Below are 22715 nucleotides of genomic sequence, written 5' to 3'. Positions count from 1 at the left end.
ATCGGCGGTAGATGGCATTGGTGTAGTTGCGGTCAGTTGGTGATTGAATGGTGGAGACGGAGTTGTAGAGCAAGTGCCTTCCCTCGATGAGTTCTTTGACACCCTGGAGGTGTCAAATAATAATAACGTATGTCTGTCAGTACCTACATCAATATTGTCTTATATAATACAAAACGCTGTAGATGTTATATATGTATTGCTAATACTAGACATCAAAAATGAAAAGATAATGTGAAAAAGAAATTCATATTTATTTACAGGTATAACAATTCATGCACTGATAACGAAGAAGTAGCAATACGATTGCTTTATGGTAGCCTAGTGTAATCGATACGATTGTTTCACAGTAGCCTAGGTTATACACTAATGAATCAATTGTTATAAAAATTTTATTTTATTCTAATTAATTAAATAAATTTAGCTAATTAATTAATAACAGTTAATTTTATGCAGTGATGATTTAAAACGGCATCTTTATATTTGATTACATTTCTCTCAACTGCGAATAATGATATGTACAGTCTGTAAGTGTTTGTGTGCGTAAGTTTTGATAAATCTTAATTTTTTATAATAGATCTGTGTATATTGTAAGGTAGTAAATCATAAAATAGACTAGTATCTATATATATTTTATGAATTCATGACATACTTAGCTCTTTCTTAAATTTTTTGATATTTCTAGGCTACGCAGTTCATCTGCGAGTTTTTTAAATTGTCTCAAATCTCAAAAAATATTCCAGTATATTTATTGAAAAAAATCTGCATATAAGTAGACTCATGCAGTCCAAACCCGTGTTGTTCATTGTTCAACTTTATATATATATATATATATATATATATAAAGCAAAATCCGTTTTCTATGTTCACTTATAAATCAAGAATGAATTGACCGATTTTGATGACATCTTCACCAGTAGATGGAGGATGTTCCAAAGATGGTTTATGTGCATTTTCATTGAAGTACACCTCCCGATTATGGGGCAGTGATTAATTTTTACCCCTCCCCCCCATCCACAGCCTGTACTGCAGTTTAACAATATATTGTTAAACTCCAGATATTGTTAAATTCTATTGAGATATTGTGATATTAAGTTCTGTCATTGTTACCATTATTATGTTTCTTAGTAGTTTTTATAATTATTAGTTCCTTCATATGGTGGCTGAATTGCTAGTATACATAATAGCAAAGAAACTTTTGAAATTGATAACTGCCATATGGTGCCTTATAATCCAGTTTTGTTGCAAACCTTTAATGCATACATAAATGTTGAAATTTGCAGTTCTATGAAATCCATCAAATATGTAAGCAAGTACATCAACAGGGCTCAGAGCTATGTTTTGTTTGCAAAATGATCATAGCGAAGAAGATCTATACCAAACTGCATGATACATCAGTACCTCTGAAGCTGTTTAGTGGATTTTATCTTTTGAAATTGATGGGCACCATCCAACCATAGTTCATCTTGAAAATGGTCAAACAATATATACCTCACAGAAAGTAACGCACTTAACATGGTAGAGTCATCAAGGAACACAACATTAACAGCACTTTTTAAGATGTGCATCGAAGACAATTTTGCTCAAACACTGACCTATAAAGAAGTACCTACATACTACACCTGGAATCAAAACAAATTTCAGTGAAGACGGTGCCAACTTGGATGATTATCCTGGTGTGAAAAATAGCGATGCTCTAGGTTGTGTTTATAGTACATCCTAATAATGCTGAATGCTTTTATTTATGAATGTTCTTGATGAGTGTGAAAAGACCAAAATCATTCAGTGACCTCAGAACAGTAAATGGTGTAATACATCCAACATACCGGGATGCATATAAGGCTTTGAATTTGATAAAAGACAATTCTCACTGGTCCCATTCTTTCAGCCATGAAATAATTTCAAACTCACATCATCTTTGCATCTTTCATTCACTGTAATGTTGCTTCACTGCAATGTGACTGACCCTGTATCGCTATGGTCAACTTACAAAAATCAATTTTTGTAAGTTGCATCATCTGCAAACAGCTGCATATCACTAGTTAAACCCATCCCAATATCATTAATATACAAATTGAACAACAACGGTCCCAAAACTGATCCCTGCAGCACACCACTAGTGACAATCCTCTTTCGGGATACTGCACTGCCATATACAACTTTCAGATACCTATCTGACAGCCAGTTACCGATCCAACTCAGAAGTCTGTTATCCAGTCCCATCTGCTTCAATTTATTTAACAGCTTGTCATGTGGCAGTCAATCAAAAGCTTCTGCAAAATCTAAGTATACCACTGTATATACATCTCCATTGTCCAAGACATTTGTCATCTTGTTATAGTACATAAGTTAGTAAAAACTTGATCTCCCTTTAACAAACTCATGCTAGACAACCACAGAGAATACTGCTGTTATAAATCCATTTCTGTATCCTAGTTATCAATCTCTCTCTCTCTCTCTCTCGTACCTTCACCACAACTTCAGATATACAGATTGGCCTATAATTTGTAGCCACAGCCTTATCACCACCTTTATGAAGTGGAACAATTTTACCTTCTTTCCACTCTCTTGGAACCTGTGCTGCTGTAATACTCTTATTAAACAGGCATGCCAATGCTGCCACCAATTCCCTGGAATATTTCCAGGGAAATGGCTTATGAAAACGGTAGAATGGTAACTGCTGCAAAAGACATTGTTGAGGTATTCAATCATCAATTTATAAGGATGTTTCATCCTAATCAGGGTGAAACCATGAGAAACTCAAGTGTAGAGGCCATAGGAGAGGATGGCTTAATTGTGAGTGAGCAGGAGGTATATAAGAAAATAAATAATCTTGATGTCAATAAGGCAATAGGATTTGATGACATATAACCACATTGACATCAAGATTATTTATTTCCTTATATACCTCCTGCTCACTCACAATTAAGCCATCCTCTCCTATGGCCTCTACACTTGAGTTTCTCATGATTTCACCCTGATGAGGATGAAACATCCTTATAAATTGATCACTGAATTCCTCAACAATGTCTTCTGTAGCAGTTACCATTTTACCGTTTTCATCCATTAACATCATCTGACCATAATTATTCTTCTTTCTATTTGCCACATATCTAAAAAACTCTTTAGGGTTTTTCTTTGCCTGATTTGCTCATTTCTGCTCATACTTAACTTTTGTTGTCCTTATTAAATGAGTCACCCTCCTGGCTTGCTCTTTATAATCTTCATGTAACTGATTATCACCAATATTCATCTTGTATTGCCTCCAAAGTGCCTTCTTCCTCCAAATTTCATGCTTAATCTCCCCCTCATTCATCTACTGTATACCTACCTTATTCAGCCTTTTGACCTTCAGAATACATTCCCATATTGATGCTGTTATGTATTTCTTTGTTGGTTCCCAATGGCATTTATTTCCGTACTGCTCAACTCCTCGTTCCATGCTGTAACTTCAAGTTGCCTTTTAAGCTTGTCATAATCACCAGCCTTATACTTCCATATATATATATATACTTTTCTCACAGAAATGTGCATATGGCTAGCCACAACCCAGATGATCATTTCATAATCACCAACTGGAGGAAAGTGTGAAAACCCATTCACAATTATATCCTCGGATGAAATGATTGGATCAAAAACTCAATCATCATGCACCCACTTTTTATATGCTGCCTGAGATAGCTGTCTCTCAAGAACTCAAGAAATTCATTTTCCTTATTCCCAAATGCTATCTCTTCATTCCAATGTATACTGCCAATTAAAATCATCCAGAATAACCATCCTTCCTTTTTTTGTAATCCAGTGATTAAATTCTAAACGAATAAGTTCTGGGGCCCTATATAAAATAACCAATTATACAGGGTGTTCGGGATAAATTTGACAGTTTCGTAAGGAAAAAGAAAATCTTCTTTGTATCTATTAAATTTAATGAATTGACAAAAAAACATTACAGGCAGAGTTAATTACAATACTATCAACAAGATTTACTCAAAATAACCACCATTAGCATCGATCACAGCTTCAATTCTGCTTCGGAACCTCGAACAAGCTGATGCTACAGTCTCCCTGGGAAGGGCCGCAAAAACTGTTTTAATTTTATCCATTAACTGGGCTTTTGTATTACTGGAAGTGCGATTGGTGTCTTTTTCAACTGCGCCCCATACAAAATAATCCATGGGGTTAGGGTCTGGGGAGTTTGGAGGCCAAACATTTGGACTGGTGAAGTCGTAGAAATTTTCAGACAACCATTTTTGACTTTTCCCAGAGGTGTGGCAAGGGGCCGAATCCTGCTGCCATACATACGGCCTACCATTGGCTACCCTTGTTATCCAGGGCTTGACTACAGTTAGCAACTCCACGAACAAAGCCCGAATTCCAATGCCAGGGTTCTTCAACACCTGTTCCTGCAGATTTGCGAGGAATTCTGCTGTACGAACGCAATCAGATCGTCTGCTAGGGATCTTTCTTCTTGCTACATCCTCGTAGTCACCATTGCAAGTCTCTAGTTCATGCCTGATTGTTTTTACTGTATTCAGGGAGCATTGGGCAGCAGTCGTAATATCCTTATTTTGATGGCGGGCACGAATCATCATGATACAAGTTATTCTCTTCCATGATTCAGGTGGGTTCCAGCTATCCATCCTTTCTGACATCTTGTATATGAATGAAGAAGGGTCCAAACTTTTAAATGAAGAGAAGTGTGTGTTAATACATGTAACTTACGGAAAAATATAATTAATTATAAATATGTCAAATTTATCCCGAACACCCTGTATTTACCTATGCTATCCAGGGAAGCTCCAAATCTCCACGTCCCTTTCATCACACGTTCGTAATCAGGCGACTGTTGATACTGACTTTATATACACATTTAATGTAAACAATTGTTGAATAATAACACAATAATGTAGACATAATTACCGTAAAGGGAGAAAAGTCACAAAACAAGAAAATGTTCCTACAAAACAACCAATTGTATTTACCTTTGAATGCGATCCACTGGTCGAGTGTCCAGGAAGTCAGCAAATCTTTCCTTTCGTTCAGCGTATTAATATTATCGCATTACAACTAATGGGAATTTTGTGTTTCTGTGGATTCGTTACCTCTTTCTCTTCAGAAACTACACACAAACTGTCATTACAAACTTGTTTTGTATTATCACTGTCATCCAAGCTATTTTTCCATTTAAAGAAGGTACCAATGTACTTATCCATAGTTGAAATACCGTACTTACTTGAATATAACTCGCAACCCTGATTTTACTTTTAGAAAAAATAAATTCAAAAGTTTCAGATATACCTCACACGTGAAAAAATGCTTAAACATGTTCACATGGGGGCAATAGTAACTTGCTCCCACAATAAACAACATGCCCTACCCAATAGCCACTATACTGCAGAGGCAAGAAAAACAAGTACTTTTATTATGTCAGTGAATATGGTACAAGCACTCTGTGTAATATATTTCTCAACAAATAGTGTAAAAACAACACTAATTAATGAATCACATGTCCAATCATACAGAAACTATGCTGTATAGACTCAAGCAAAACCATGTGTTGCACGAGCAAACACAGTATCTAACTAAAAACTATTGTTATTAATTAGATGTTTGTGAGTTCACTCGCCACAAAGCAGCAATAAGATTCAACCGAACGTGTTAAAATTCGTAAATGCATTAAAACTAATATATATATATATATATATATATATGATTAGTACTATTAACTCGGGTTTGGGATATGTTCATTTTTCTAAATTAACTGACTTAAAACCCGAGAATTATAACACAATGACATTTATTTGAAAAAAACGCAACATGTTTCGTCAAGAATGACTTCATCAGGCAATAAGAACATAGAAAGATATTAAAAGACACGAAATTAACATTGACACACTCTAAAGCTATACAATTATAAAGCCATAATATTCGACTGTAAATTACAGTTATTATGAGCTTGAACTACAGTCCGAGTTAAAGTTCTATTGTTGTACACCTGTGCGTGTGTGGAATCACGCGATCTTCCCATAGCTAATCCTTTGACCTGAATTCGAAGGTAAACTATACAAACAGGTCAAAGGATTAGCTATGGGAAGCCCCCTCTCTCCTGTGTTAGCCAACATTTTTTTCGAGGAATTTGAACAAAAAGCAATCTCCTCTTTTACTTTAAAACCGAAAATATGGCTTAGATACGTGGATGATATATTCCTCATAGGGGAGCATGGTACTGAAAATCTTCACAAGTTTCTCGACCACTTAAACAACCGCCATCAAGATGTAAAATTGACTATGGAGATTGAAGAAAATAGTTCCATCTGTTTCCTAGATGTTAAACTCACTAAGACGCCTGAATCAATTAAAGTCTCTATATTTAGAAAGCCAACTCATACAGACAGATATTTGCATGCGTCATCCCATCACCATCCAGCGCAAAAGTTGGGTATTATATCAACTCTAGCGAATCGTGCAAGATCTGTACTCTCAGATGAAGAAGAACTGAAAAAGGAACTACAACATCTTAAATGGACCTTTAAAAACAATGGCTACTCTCTAAAAAATATTAACAACCAATTATCCCACCGTCAACGTAGCAACGTAGAGACACAGGACGACTCCAAAGGTCATATCGTCTTGCCATATATCAGCACACTATCCAAAAAGCTGAGTAGAATTCTAAAGAAGTTTAACATAAAAACGTGCTTCTCAACTATGCCAAAAATAAGATCATGCTTCGACAACTATAAACAACCTCACAACCTTCTACAATTCCCAGGTGTATACAAGGTCACTTGTGAATGCGGAAAGTCTTACTATGGGCAGACGAGAAATCTATCTTACTACGTCTCGAAGAGTACCAGCATGACATTGCTTATAAGAGAACCAGAGCAACTGCTCTGTCAAGCCATGTCCTGTTTTCAATAAACACGAACAACGAAAGCCACCAACATGAAATAAACTGGCCATCAACTTCAAACCTACACATCTCCCATGATGAAGTAGAGCGCCGCATTGTCGAGTCAAAAGAAATCACCTTGGACCCTTTTCACATGAATAACAATCTTAGCTATAATTTGGCTGACTCTTTCAACTCTACTATTAGATACTGGAGATCGCGTGATTCCACACACGCACAGGTGTACAACAATAGAACTTTAACTCGGACTGTAGTTCAAGTTCATAATAACTGTAATTTACAGTCGAATATTATGGCTTTATAATTGTATAGCTTTAGAGTGTGTCAATGTTAATTTCGTGTCTTTTAATATCTTTCTATGTTCTTATTGCCTGATGAAGTCATTCTTGACGAAACATGTTGCGTTTTTTTCAAATAAATGTCATTGTGTTATAATTCTCGGGTTTTAAGTCAGTTAATTTAGAAAAATGAATATATATATATATATATATATATATATATATATATATATATATATTAGTTTTATATATATTAGTTTTAAATTTTTTTATTTTTATATTATTTACTATATATATATATTCATAAAAATAAATTTAACTGACTAGAACCCTAGAAAGTATAATAAAAACCCTTAATACATCACGACTAGTTTCATCAGTGCTCCGACTTCTTCAGGTGAGAAATAAAAAACATAAGACATAAAAATAACAAGGTAAAAAACATGGACTTTCCAGCTTAATAAAAAGTAGAATAGTAACAGTCATATTTGAATAGGTGACCGTGTGCTACCATTGGCATGAGTTGAATGTGTGCGATAGCTAATTTTAGAGTGCCAGTACTGGATGACTGTGCTATGGGAATCAGGCAATTGTAGCTTAGATTGTTGTTCTAATGTGAAGGGCCGAGAACTATTTCTTTTGATTCGATAATTCTTCTTTCGAATTCATCCTTGCATATATATAAATTAGTAGTGCGTTCCCAGTCAACTTGAAGTGGCTGTTCTTCAAGGTTAGAGTTTGCCAAGAAGAGGACATGACTGGAAAGGGTGCTCGTTCATGTTCTACTGTAAGAGATGTCACGTCTATGTTCCTCAAGACGAAGTGAAACAGATTTATCCGTCTGGCCAAAATAAGGTCGACCACAGTCGCACAAAACTTTATAAACACCAGGAAAATGCAGTTGGTTGTGTTTTGGTTTTGGTCGACTCAGAAAAGAACAAAGTTTTGGCAGAGTAGTATAGTCGGTCTTTATGTTGAATTTCTTCAATATCTTAGCTAGATTTGGGGTAAGAGAGCTGATAAATGGTAACTGTATATGAGTGATAGGGTTGGAATCATCTTCTTGTCAAGGATGTTGGTGTGGTCTCAAACGTTTAGTAATGTTACGAGACGAATATCCATTATTTAAGAAGGCGTTTTTCAGGAAGTTAAGCTCTGTTTGAAGGTCTTCTTCTGTGGAAGTGAGACATCTTGCTCGATGGGCAAGGGTGGAGATGATGCCCAGTTTCTGAGGAGAGGAGAGAAGTGATGAGAAGAACCATGTAAATATCTATCAGTGTGGGTGGTTTTTCGAAAAATTGAAAATTGAAAATTCACTATATATATATATATATATATATATATATAGTGAATTCAACTCATTTTATAATATATATATATAGTGAATGTTATTATGGCAGTTTCACATATTATTGGAATTCGGTTGAGAGTTAGCATTTCAATTCAATTGTCAGCTTGCTTTTATCTTTCAGTCGCGCGATCTTTTGTTAATACGCATCAATCATATGCATGTCTTAATAACCTGCCATTGCTGTCTGTTTCACGTTAGGCTTAATTACCGTAAAGGGAGAAAAGTCACAAAACAGAAAAATGTTCCGGATTCAGTCCAAGTGCATAAAAAAGTTCCGGGGCTGGGCCCCAGATGAATTTAACTACTGTTGTAATCCAAACTGTTTATACATTTCTTCATCACCACCCTCCATATTTCCTGGCCTATAGCAACATCCAACTAAATATGTCTTCCTGCCAACCTCCATCTCACACCACACTGCCTCATAACCATTGCCATCTTTCATATCTACCTTATGTGGACATAATTTCCTTGCTATCATCATCAGCAGCAGCACTCACCCGTGCTTCTTGTCCTATCCTTGTGAAAAACAGTGTACCCTTCCATTTTTATTCATGTTAGGATAGCATTTTCATTCAACCAGTTTCGCTAATTCCAATGATTTTTGGGGAAAATAAACTCAATCAGTGAACCCATTCTATCTCCCTTATTTCTGATACTCCTGTCATTTGTAAATAAACACAGCAGTTTACTTTTATGTCTATAACCAGTCCTACCCACCATGTAGTGGGTGGGTCTGATTTCCCAACCACACATGTCCATGTCCAATAACCTTTATAACCACTTACCACATATATCTGCTCAGTCTCCACTTACCCAGTCAACATCCTGATCTATTCCATTTCTATGCTAATCATCCCCATACATACACACACTCTTCCTATGCCATGTCTCCCTGTCCACCCTGGCTCACCATTCCCATTCTCTCTCTCTCTCTCTTCATCTATCACACTACTACTGTTTCCATTGCCAAGCACTTCTGTCTCTTCAATACCACTCTTTCCTGATCTTTCACCTCATCTTTTACTTCTAATCTCTTGCTTGCATCATACACTGCACTTCCATTTAGCAACAATTTCTTCAGTTTTCTCACTCCAAAGCCATTCAAATTATTATCATTATTATTTTGGTAACCTCCATGGAGTCAACAGACTCATTGTGGGAAGCCCATTCAACCAGCAAACATGTCTATCAAATGAACTTTGAAGTTATTTACACTCCCTGCATTCACAATACACTCCGACAAGGTATTCCATTCCCCAACAACTCTCCACATAAAAAAAAATCTACTCCTCATACCCTTCTTCACCACATCTTTATACAACTTCCAGGGATGGCCTCTTGTTCTTCCCATCTTAACATCCACTCTTTTTTATAATTCCTTCTGAATGAATTGGTTGAATCCTTAACTAACTTGAAGGTCTCTATCATACCTCCTCTTTTCATCCTATCTACCAAACTCTGTAATCCACATTCCCTCAACTGCTCTGCATAACTGACACTCCAGAGTCCCGATATCACTTTGGTTATACATCATTGAATCCTCTTTAGTGTTTCCACATCACAATGAAAATTAGGTGACCAAATATTAGCACAATAGTCCATGTGTGGTCTGACCAGAAGAGATAGTGCCTTATATAGAGGCACTATCTCTTCATGGAATGAAGAAATGGTGCCTCAACCTTGAACAACCACCTCCTTATTCCTACATGTAAATGTACTTTTGATCATAGTAGCAATACGATGTTGCAGTCTTTGCAGCATTGCAATGGAGCAGTCTCTCAGAAAAGGAAGGTGACAGTAGCATGCCTCTGTACTAATGATACAAAAATGCTTAAAGTAAACAACTTAAAAAAAAGTAAAATAAATACGGTGATCATACTCTGTTCAAGAATATTCAAATACATTTTTTCAGTAAGTATTCTTTTTAATAAGAAAATTTAAAGTTAAACATTTAATTTGTACCCTTATGGGTAGATCACAGGAATCATCTCCTTGTCCATGAAACATATGCTTTTTTTCTTATAGAAAAAAATATTTTTTGAAATAAACAACTATTTAATTATAAAATGAGTTAGGAAATGCAAAATTCAATTCATTGTGGGTATAAGAAAAAACATTATAAGAATAAACATTATGCAATTAACCAGACAAATATGAAACAGAAACATAAGAAATAGTTTGTAATTTTTACTTTTAATGCAAATAAGTGTTATCTTTAAAGGTTCCTGTGGCATGACAATAAACTACACGATAATCACAGTGATTAACTTTAATGAAATGAAAGTACAGATATTTCATATTGAAAATAACAGTACATCATCGGTGCATAGAAAGAAACAGGAATACAAGGTACATACAACAGTCATTGTTGCTGTATGTACCTTGTTGCTGCATGCTAGAAACTTTTAAAAACTGTTGCTGCATGCTAGAAATGAATATTAATAAATATTATAAAAATATTACTAAAAACTATTTTTGATAGTTACATAAAATAAGAATCTCCCAAAAGTTTGGGAGAGAAAAACAATCGTTCCGATTCAGATTTGGCCAATATAAAAGGGCTTTGCAACATTCTTTGAAAAGGTGTTCATATTTAAACCTGCTTCTATGGAGAAGACGAGCGTCATCCCACTGGACACTGTGCTTAGTGTCAATACTATGTTGTGCCAGACCAGACTTTTGAGGTTTCATGTATTTGATATAATACTGATGTTCATTAATTATATTTTCTACAGAACAGCCTGTCTGTCCAAAGTATGTTAGATTACATTCACAAGGTATCTGGTAATTGCCAGCTAATGTTACAGGTGAGTTTGTCTTTTGTAGATGGCAACAGATGAGAAATTTTGTTGATAGAAAAATATGTGGGAACGAGATGATACTTCTTCAAAATTCTACCAATCAGTTCAGAGATGCCAGAAATAAAAGGGATTGGAACCCTGACGTCTGTTGAAGAATCCTGAGGTGTTAGAACATAGGAGTCAATTATTTGCTGGATTTGATTAGGGCTGTAACCATTTCTAGCAACAGTCTTTAATTGGTAAACCACAAAATGCTGTACGTACCTTGTATTCCCATTTCTTTGACTTGCTTGTTTCTACGCATTGTTGATGTACCGTTATTTTCAGTACGAAATATCTGTACTTTCATTTCATTAAAGTTAATTACTGTGGTTATCATGTAATGTATTGTTGGCAAATAAGTGTTATGTGAAAAAACATTATGCAATTAAATGTTATAGTCTTATATACAGACTATAACATTATGCAATTAAATGTTATAGTCTGTATATAAGAGTTTATAAATTATATAATTTTTTTATAAGTGCTAACCGTTACTTAATTTGTAACAATGTTCGCTACATATATCTTAAAACATAGTTAGAATGAACTCACTCCATATAAAAAATTAATGAATGATTCAAATAAAACCACATGCATCAATGCGGAAACGAAAATGAAATTCACTATAATTTTTTTTTAACAACATTACCATAGCAAACTATTAATTTGGCAATCAGTTTGCTATAGTGAGAGTAGAATATAATTATACAAGGTGTCCCAAAATTCACGCAAGATTTAAATTTAGCACCATTTGTGCGGTAAAGTGTTGCCAACGAGAAAAAAAGACAGCGTGACAGCTGACAGTTCAGGGTTATTAAAAATGACCACACACAGTGAAGAGAGTTCGTTGAATGGATTATGGAACAACAACAAGTGGATGCTTATTTTTCGAACAAAATCATCTTCAGCGATGAGGCTCATTTTCATCTTGATGGCTTCGTTAATCGACAAAATTGTCGCATTTGGAGTTCAGAAAATCCACGAGTGATTGTTGAGAAACAAATGCATCCACAAAGTGTCACTGTTTGGTGCGGATTTTGGGCTGGAGGCATCATCGGTCCATTCTTCTTCGAAAATGTGGCTGGTAAGGCAATAGCAGTTAATGGTGCTTGCTATTGCGACATGATAATCCAGTTTTTTGTGCCTAAATTGCAAGATATGGATGTGGACGACATGTGGTTTCAACAAGACGGTGCCACATGCCATACAGCCCGAGAAACAATTCAATTACTGCATGAGTCATTTCCTGGTCGTGTAATTTCCCGTTTTGGTGATCAGAATTGGCTGCCCAGATCATGTGACTTAACGGCGTTGGACTTTTTTCTTTGGGGTTTTTTGAAGTCTAAGGTTTATACCAACAAGCCCACGACCACCCACGCTTTGAAGGAGGAAACTAAGCGCTGTATCACCGAAATTCAGCCACATTTATGCAAAACGGTCATGGAAAATTTTGACAAAAGAGTGCGTATGCGCCAGCAAAGCCGTGGAGGACATTTACCCGATATGCTATTCCATGCAGAACCCTATACTGTATAACTTTATGAATCAATAAGAAATTACAATTTTTAATTAAAAACCTGTGTTTTCTATCAAAATTACTTCTTGCATGAATTTTGAGACACCCTATAAATGCATACACACAGGCAACAGAAATTTATTTTTTTACCAGATTCATTGTTATTAATATTCTCCAGAGGGTCATCCTGTAAGATATGTGCTTCAGATAGTTTAGACAACAAACCATCCATAATAGTAACTTTCACAGTCATTCCATAAAGATCTACAACTCCATATACTGTAGATGGAACACTATTGGCTGCTATTCCTTGATCTAACCCATTAATATAATAATGTAGATTGCCATTAGATTTCCTTATAAGTCCAATTCTGTCACCTTCCTGCAAACAATATATATAAAAATACATTAGTTTAACAAGTTGCCACACTGAAATCAAATTTTCTGATTTCACTTATTCATCTAATAAGTATAATAATATACAGTGAGAAATTTTTAAGAGAATATTTACAAAGTTACTTGTTTTTCCTAATCAATATTTGTAACTAAGTACAATATGACTTATTTTAAAAACTGGACTCTAACAAGACTATCATATGGAAAATTAAAATTTGCTTTTAAGAAAAATCTTGTAGCAAATTTAATTTTACTACAAGATATTTCTATAGGAGATTGCATAAGGATCGAAACTAGATAACTTGGGGCAGACTTCCACATGGGCTTTTTACAGAATGCAGAGAACCTACTAGGTCTTCTGACTTAATGTTTTAATCCTCACAGTAGTGGTTCTCAGTAAGATCTGCAAAATACCCCTCTACAGCTGCAATCACCTCTTGATTTGAAGAAAAATGCTGACAAGCGAGGAAGATTTTTAGTTTTGAAAAGAGAAAGAAGTCAGAGGGAGCTGAATCTGGGGAATAGGGTGGATGTTCCAACAATTCATAGTGCAGATCCCTTAATTTTCCCATTGCCAAAACACCTTTATGGGCAGGTGCATTGTCCTGATGAAAGATGATTTTTTTCTTCTGCAAACCAGATCTTTTCTCACAAATTTTTTTGTCTAGTCTGGTTAAAAAATCGGAATAATATTCCCCAATTATTGTTTTATCCTTTTCAAGATAATTAATAAACAAAATGCCTTTAGCATCCCAAAACACTGATGCCATGACCTAGTCTTCTTTGGAGCTGAACAACTGGCTTCTGTCCACTGTTTTGACTGCTGTTTGCATTCTGGTGTGTACTTAAATCCAAGTCTCATCCATAGTAATAAATTGATGCACAAAATCAGTTTTATTTTTGTTAAAACACTCCAAGCACTGTTCAGAGATTTTCATGAGACTGTGTTTTTAATCTGCGTGGCACCCATCTTGCACAAAGCTTTTTCATTTGCAATTCTTCCTGCAAAATGTATCCTACACATTCTTTTGAAATGCCTATAGTCTCAGCAATTTCATGACCTTTGACTCGCCAGTCATCCAATACCATATCATGCACTGATCAATGTTTTCTGGTGTTGTTACACTTTTTGGACGTCCTTCATGTGAATCATCTTCAAGACTGGTACGGCTGCATTTAAACTCAACAGCCCATTTCTTAATTGTCAAAAACAAAGAAGAAGAAGAGTGCCAATAAACTTTTATGAACTTTGGATGAATTTCTTTTGCCATTAAACCTTCTTTCACAAAGAATTTTATAACCACATGATACTCAATTTTATCCATTTCAAGGAATACAGACAACACTTTGGCTTCCAGCAGCTGTATAAAAAAAAAAAAAACTACTTGATAGAATGCTTGTAATTTCACACTGATGTTTATGACAGATGTACCAACTTAGCAAAAAAAAAAAAAATCTTGCCGATAGCATTGCCATTTATGGTTGAGGCCGAGAACTTTTCAGACCACCAACTTACATACCTATGATAAAGTTTAATTTATAAATTAGGCCCAGAAGAGATTAACAATAATTAATAATAAAACAGAACAATTATAAAAATATACTGTAATAAAAGTTATGTGAATGGAATATTAGTGACCTCAGCATATGTTCTCCCCCCCCACCTTATGAAGTTGAGAACTTTCACCTATCACAACTTGCATATCCAAATTGCCAGCATCACCGCTCGTGCTTTGTTCCATTATTACATTACTTGAACACAAGCACTGCAATACTGCAACAGTTGATCTAATAACCAAGATGGTTACTAAGTGACTACAGGTCGGTTATGCATACAGTACATCATGGATACGCTGGGCAAAGGGATGATTCCTTCTCAAGCAGTATGCTGTGAGATTTCATCACGCTACTTAGAATGACGCGCGATTTAAAATTTATGAATTGTTTATTTCTCAAATTTTCCATTTAATATTTTGGACAGGGGATGACCACAGGTAACTGCAACTGCAGAAAGTGGACACAGGAATAATGGAAGACAACTGTACTTTGCAACATTGAACTGACAACCATTATCCACTGCCCACATAGTCAATTTAAACCATCCTGAACAATATTATTATTATTATATGGGCAGCTCATTGGAGTCCAAAGACTCGTCGGATGAGACTCAATCTACCACGCAATCTATTATATCTCTCCTTGAAACCATTAACAGAAAAAGCACTCATATCTGACTCTGGTAACCCATTGTTCATTTGCCATTCCAACATCATTCACTACTCTCCAAGCAAAAAATCTAGTCCTCACTCTCCTACTGACCACACTTTTATTCAACTACCAGGGATGACCCTTGTTCTGGTTCTTCAAGCCAAATGCTGAAACATTTCCCCCTGCATCTATCATATAAAATCCTTTAAGCAACTTCAATGTTTCTATCATATCTTTTTCTCCTATTAACCAACTAATGCAATCCACACACCTTCAGTCTATCCTCACAGAGAACATTCCATAGGCCACTCGCCATCTTAGTCACTTGTCTCTGAATCATTTCCACCACTTCCTCATCCCCAAGAAACCCAGGGTACCAGACTAGAGCACAGTAATTCAGATGTGGGCATATCAAGGCCATATAAAGAGGAATTATAACTGCCTTATCTCTACTTGTTAATGTGTTCTTCACTAGCCTAGTAATCTTATGGGCAACCTTTGCAATATGTCCTCTAAACTTTAATTCTCTGTCTACCACTACCACTAAATCTCTAGCTTCATCTATTTCCGGCAGTACTGTGCCATCAATGTGATACACAGCTTGTAATCTATTTATCCCAAAATGCACAAGTTTACATTTCTTGACATTAAACTGATACTCATTAACTTTTCCCCATACTGACAGCTTATTTAAATCGTCCTGCAAAACTCTCCATATCATCACTCACCTTATTTTCCACAGAACTCTCGTATCTGTGATCCTTCTCTAGTTTTTCGCAAACTTTTTGTTCTAATTCCTCTATCAGATTCATAAGTTAAAATTGTTTTTGATACTGTCTTGTATACAGCTAGTTTATGTTTTAATTAATTTTTCTCTTATTCGATATAAAGAAGTAATTCGTTTGACTTCATATCATACCATCTTAGCTTATTTGGTCCATTTCCATGTTTATTTTGCCATCTTCAGTAAAAATTGTAACTAAACAACTGAATATTTCCTTTCAGGTTATTTCTTACATTATTTAGGTGAATATTATGAATGAAGTAAATGAGAGAGTGGAGATACAACACGAACAGGGAAACAGGGAATGGGGGGGAGGAACTTTATGAAACATGCAGGTGCTGAATTCAGAGGTGAATGTGTAAGCGGACAAACACAGATTGAGATGGCCTGGGATGGGTGGGAAGAGTTTAGGTGTGAGGAAAGTTGTAGAATTGGGGAGGGTATTGAAGAGTCACATCGTAAGAGTGACATTCGTAGGACTTGTAGAAGCAGTAATGATTTCTTATGTTTATTCACTAATGCTAGAAGTATTCGAAATAAGGGGAATGAAATTGTTGCTTTGCTCGAGTCTATTCACCCCAAAATTGTTGGTATAAGTGAGACGTGGTGAGATGACGATGACATCCTGACAGGAATAGAAATGAACGGATATGATATTTTTTGTGAAGATAGACAGGGAAGAAAAGGAGGAGGAGTACTGTTAATGGTAGCAGATGAGTTGTGCCCATCTAAGGTGGAATTGCAAGGTGCAAATAGCAGTCACAGTTTTGAGGCAGTGTGAGGTAGAAATAAACAGGATGAAATATTTAGTTGGGTGTTGCTATAGACCTGGTAATATGGAGGGTAATGAGAAGGAGATGTATAGGCAAATTGGCCTAGCTAGCAAGAAACGAGTTATCATTATGGCTGACTTTAATTATGGTAATATAGACTGAAAGCAAGAGACTGCATCTGGGGGTAAAGAAAATGAATTTTTGGAGTTTTTGAAAGATAATTACCTTAGTCAGCACATAATGGAGGATACACGAGGATCAAGAGTATTGGATTTGATCATCTCATCAGATGATGTTATTATAAATGAGGTGTCAAATCTTCCACCAGTTGGTGAGAGTGACCACGAGGCGATCACGTGCAGGGTGACCAGTCATTCGAGGACGTCTGTTAGAAAGGGATATATGTGGAATTATAAGACTGATAATTACGAAAAGCTCCAGAAACAGCTTGCGATAATAAATTGGAAAGAGGAACTGGATGGAAAGGATATCAATGCTGCTTGGGCCATACTCAAGAACTATTTGGTGGAGGCAATACAAGAGTGTATTCCAAGAGTCAAGAGGGTAAATAGAGTGGGTGTAAAATGGATGAATCAAGAGATAAAGTATGCAATCTGGAAGAAGAAGGTATTATGGAAGAAACACAAAATGAATATTTATAACCAGTTGCATGAGAAGTACAAAGAGCAAAACTGCAGTATGAGCAGCAGTTAGCTAAAGCAGCCAAAAAAAATCCTAAGAAGTTTTTTTAATATGTCGCCAGTAGAAGAAAGAATGATTATGGTAGAATGGGATTGATTGGTGAAAACGGAGGAATGATAACTACTGCGGAGGATATACAGGGTGTTTGGGATAAATTTGACAGTTTCGTAAGGAAAAAGAAAATCTTCTTTGTATCTATTAAATTTAATGAATTGACAAAAAAACATTACAGGCAGAGTTAATTACAATACTATCAACAAGATTTACTCAAAATAACCACCATTAGCATCGATCACAGCTTCAATTCTCCTTCGGAACCTCGAACAAGCTGATGCTACAGTCTCCCTGGGAAGGGCCGCAAAAACTGTTTTAATTTTATCCATTAACTGGGCTTTTGTATTACTGGAAGTGCGATTGGTGTCTTTTTCAACTGCGCCCCATACAAAATAATCCATGGGGTTAAGGTCTGGGGAGTTTGGAGGCCAAACATTTGGACTGGTGAAGTCGTAGAAATTTTCAGACAACCATTTTTGACTTTTCCCAGAGGTGTGGCAAGGGGCCGAATCCTGCTGCCATACATACGGCCTACCATTGGCTACCCTTGTTATCCAGGGCTTGACTACAGTTAGCAACTCCACGAACAAAGCCCGAATTCCAATGCCAGGGTTCTTCAACACCTGTTCCTGCAGATTTGCGAGGAATTCTGCTGTACGAACGCAATCAGATCGTCTGCTAGGGATCTTTCTTCTTGCTACATCCTCGTGGTCACCATTGCAAGTCTCTAGTTCATGCCTGATTGTTTTTACTGTATTCAGGGAGCATTGGGCAGCAGTCGTAATATCCTTATTTTGATGGCGGGCACGAATCATCATGATACAAGTTATTCTCTTCCATGATTCAGGTGGGTTCCAGCTATCCATCCTTTCTGACATCTTGTATATGAATGAAGAAGAGTCCAAACTTTTAAATGAAGAGAAGTGTGTGTTAATACATGTAACTTACGGAAAAATATAATTAATTATAAATATGTCAAATTTATCCCGAACACCCTGTAGTTGAGATATTTAGTGAGCAATTTCTAAAGGTATTTCATTCTTGTGAATGTGGCATCATGCAGAACTTGAAAGCAATGGGAAAGGACGAGGAGGAACTGTTAGTAAGTGAACAGGAGGTATATGAGGAATTGAAGAGACTTGATGTAAATAAGGCTGTGGGACTTGATGCTATTTCACCACGTGTCTAGAGGGAATGTTCCAGAGAGTTAACAACAGCTTTTGTATATCTTTTCAACGTGAGTCTGTCACTGAGTCAAGTTCCAAAAGAGTGGAAAGAGGGTAAAATTGTTCCAATTCATAAGGGAGGTGATAAGAGTAAGGCTTTGAATTATAGACCAGTCTGTGTGTCTGGAGTTGTGGTTAAGGTATTAGAGAAGTTAGTTAGGAATAAGATTCAGAATTGGGTTGACAACGGAAAAATACTCTTTGGCAGCCAGCATGGATTTACGAAAGGAAGATCATGCTTTAGCAACCTGCTTACTTTTTATAATAAAGTGACAAATGCGTTGGATAAGGGTGTTGCATATACAGTGGTATATTTAGATTTTGCAAAGGCATTTGATAAATTGCCACATGACAAGCTGGTGATTAAATTGGAACAGATGGGGCTGAACAGTAGATTGGTTCACAGGATTGGAGATAGGCTGTCTGATAGGTATCAGCGAGTTGTCTATGGAGGAGCGATATCCCAGGGTCGGTTTTGGGTCCATTGCTGTTTAATTCGTATGTAAATGATATCTGGAGAGGTCTGAATGGTGATGTGCAGTTGTTTGCAGATGATGCAAAGTTGGAGAGAGCTATCAGGAGTAGTGTGGATGCTGTAGCTTTGCAAGAGGACTTGAATACACTGGCTGAATGGGTAAATAAGTGGGGATGTCAATTCAATGTTTCAAAGTGTAAGGTTTTGAAATTTGGGAAGCAGAGATGGGATGTAAAGTACACAATCAGTGCAAATATCTTGGAAAAGGTAGAGGAAATGAGAGCTCTGGGAGTGATTGTAGACAAGGACCTAAAATTTCGGGGACATGTTACTAAAATAGTGAAGACAACACAGCGGATAATGGGAATGATGCGGAGGATGCTGACTTGTAGAAGGATGTTATGGTTCCTTTGTATAAGGCTTTGATCAGGCCACATATGGATTACTGTACACAGATCTGGTCACCTGGTTTTTTTCAAAAAGATGAAATCGCGTTGGAAAAAGTTCAGAGACGATTGACTGAGGTGGTTTCTGGTCTCTGGAATGTAGAGTATGAAGACAGATTGACAAAATGCAATTTGCAGAAATTGGCAAACAGAAGGGGGGGGGGGATATGACTGAGACATATAAGCTGTTAAGAGGTTATTACCTGATTAATGTCGGGGAAGTTTTGCACAGAATGGGTGAGGATAGCAGGAGAACAAGAGGTCATTCCTGGAAGCTGTATAAGAAGGGTGTGAGCAAGGTAGTGAGGAGCAGGTTTTTTGCATGGAGAGTGGTGAGTGATTGGAATGCTTTGCACAAGAGCGTGGTGTGTGCAGAGACAGTGAATATATTTAAGGCACAGTATGATAAACTGTGTGTATAACAGTGGACCTCCAACGATGAGTCTTTGACTCCATGGAGTTTTTTATATAATTATTACTATTATTATATAGGCCTCCATGAAGTCAAAAGACTCATTGTGGGAGGTCCTTCCTAAGAACATAAAGTCTGCCAAGATTCATCGAGGGGGAGGTCCTGCTTAAGAAACACAGTCTATCATACCACTCCTTAAACTCATTGACCGTTCTCACTCTCACCACTCCATCAGGCAATGCATTCCATGGTTCAACCACCCTCCACGCAAAGAAACCACTCCTCACCCTCTTGCTCCCAGTTTCCTTTCGTAACTTTCAGGGATGGCCTCTTGTCATCACTCCTTTCCACTGTTCAACCAAGCGAAACAACTCCCCAGTGTCAACCCTGTAACCACCTCTCAACAGTTTAAAAGTCTCAATCATATCACCTCTCCTTCTATCCACCAAACTCTACAGTCCACATTCCCTCAGCCGATCCTCATTACTATCCTTGTACAGTCCTGAAACTATCTTTGTCATCCGTCTTTGTATTCTTTCCACAGTTAATATATCCCCTTCAAATCCTGGGGACCAAATCTGAGAACAATAGTCTAAGTGTGGTCTGATCAGAGACTTATACAACAGAATGATAACCCTTTTATCTCTGCAGGTCAGTGTCCTTCTTATAATTGCAGTAATCCTCTGTGTTACCTTCACCACCTTTGCAATATGTCCCCTGAATTTCAGGTTTCTATCAATCATCAACCCCAGATCTCTTGTCTCCCCTACTTCCTCCAGTATAACTCCTCCCATAAAGAATGCAGCATCCCATCGATGTTTCCCAAACCTCAAGACCTTACATTTTGCCATTAAACTGATACCCCCATTCATTTGCCCATCTATCTAGCTTATTCAAATCCTCTTGCAGGGCTACCACATCTGCACTATTACTAATAACCTTTCCTAGCTTCACATCATCTGCAAACTGAATATCCTTCTGCAATCCACTGGCAATATCATTGATATAAAGATTAAATAATATAGGTCCCAATAGTGAGCCATGTGGGATCCCACTTGTAACCCTCTGCCTCACCATACACAACTCTCTGATACTCATCGGACAGCCAATCCTGAACCCAGATGACCAATCTGACATCCAAACCCATGTGCTGTAACTTAAATATCAGCTTATCATGTGGCACCCTGTCAAATGCCTTCGCTAAATCCAAGAAAATGGCAGTATATGCCTTTCCCTCATCTACTGCTCTTGTAACTTTATTATAAAACGCTAGCATGTTACTAAAATAAGAGTGCCCCTTCACAAATCCATGATGACTCTCACAGATAACATTACCCTCATCTGCCCAATGCTGTATACTTTCGCTCACTACTTTCTCCAAGATCTTAACAACTACTGATGACACACAGACTGGCCTATAATTAGACACTTTCAGTCTGTTACCACCCTTATGCAATGGCACTATCTTACCTTCCTTCCATTCCCTGGGCACCTGGCACCTTTCCCACAGCCAGACTTTCATTGAAAAGCCTGGTTAAAGGCACTAATAATAATAATAATAATAATAATAATAATAATTTATGTACAAATTAAACAGAAATGGTCCCAGCACTGAAACATGATGTGTGTCAGCTGTTTTATGTCGATTCTGATCCCTCGATATACCACTTTTTTGATATCTGTCCAGCAACCACCCTCTTATCCAGCTAACCAGTGTCATATCCATCCCCATTTGTTCTAATTTGTGTAACAGTGTTTCATGTGGTATTTTGTCAAATGTCTTTGCAAAATACAGCAAAATCATCATGTAGCTTTTCCTTTATCCAACTCAGCTGTTACTCTATTATTATTATTAGGAATTATTATTATTATTATTAGACACCTCCAGGGAGTCCAAAGACTCATCGAGGGAGAGTGTGCCAACAGCACTGAACGACTGTATTATAAAAAGTTAGAAAATTACAAAGCATGATCGACCCTTCACAATGCTATGTCGACCCTCATACAGCATCATATTTTTATCTACCCATTCTCGAATTCTCTCTCTCTTTTTCTAGTACTTCTACCACCACACCTGAGATAGTGATAAGTCTATAATTTGCTACTGTAGTCTTAGAACGTCCTTTATGCAAAGGAATAATTTTGCCCTCTTTCCACTCCCTTGGAACTCTACCATAGCTGAGACAAACAGCTTAGCCAAAGGCATTGCTAGTTCCCTTGCATTCTCGCAAAACCCTAGCTGATATCATATCTAATCCCATATTTACACTGAGATTTTGCAATATCCTAAGAGCCTCCAATTCATCCACCTCTCTCTTCCCACATTACTGTCTGTCAC

The 22715-nt window shown here is 36.8% G+C and overlaps 1 protein-coding gene across 3 annotated transcripts in view; it reads right to left on the bottom strand.

Moving 5' to 3' along the window:
* Window positions 1–22715, bottom strand: part of Neurl4 (neuralized E3 ubiquitin protein ligase 4) — a 646806-nt gene that overhangs the window by 452438 nt on the left and 171653 nt on the right. For all 3 annotated transcript variants that reach the window (XM_090397278.1, XM_090397280.1, XM_090397281.1), the window contains one exon: window positions 13052–13283. In XM_090397278.1, the coding sequence (XP_090253404.1) occupies window positions 13052–13283 (232 nt within the window). The remainder of the gene's footprint in view (window positions 1–13051; window positions 13284–22715) is intronic.

The sequence above is a fragment of the Typopeltis vanoorti genome, chromosome 8, assembly GCF_054136105.1.
Source record: "Typopeltis vanoorti isolate ZY-2024b chromosome 8, IOZ_Tvanoo_1.0, whole genome shotgun sequence".
NCBI classification, from domain to species: Eukaryota; Metazoa; Arthropoda; class Arachnida; order Uropygi; family Thelyphonidae; genus Typopeltis; species Typopeltis vanoorti.
The sequence above is the reverse complement of the archived record's forward strand: the minus strand, read 5'-3'. Positions and strand labels throughout refer to the sequence as shown.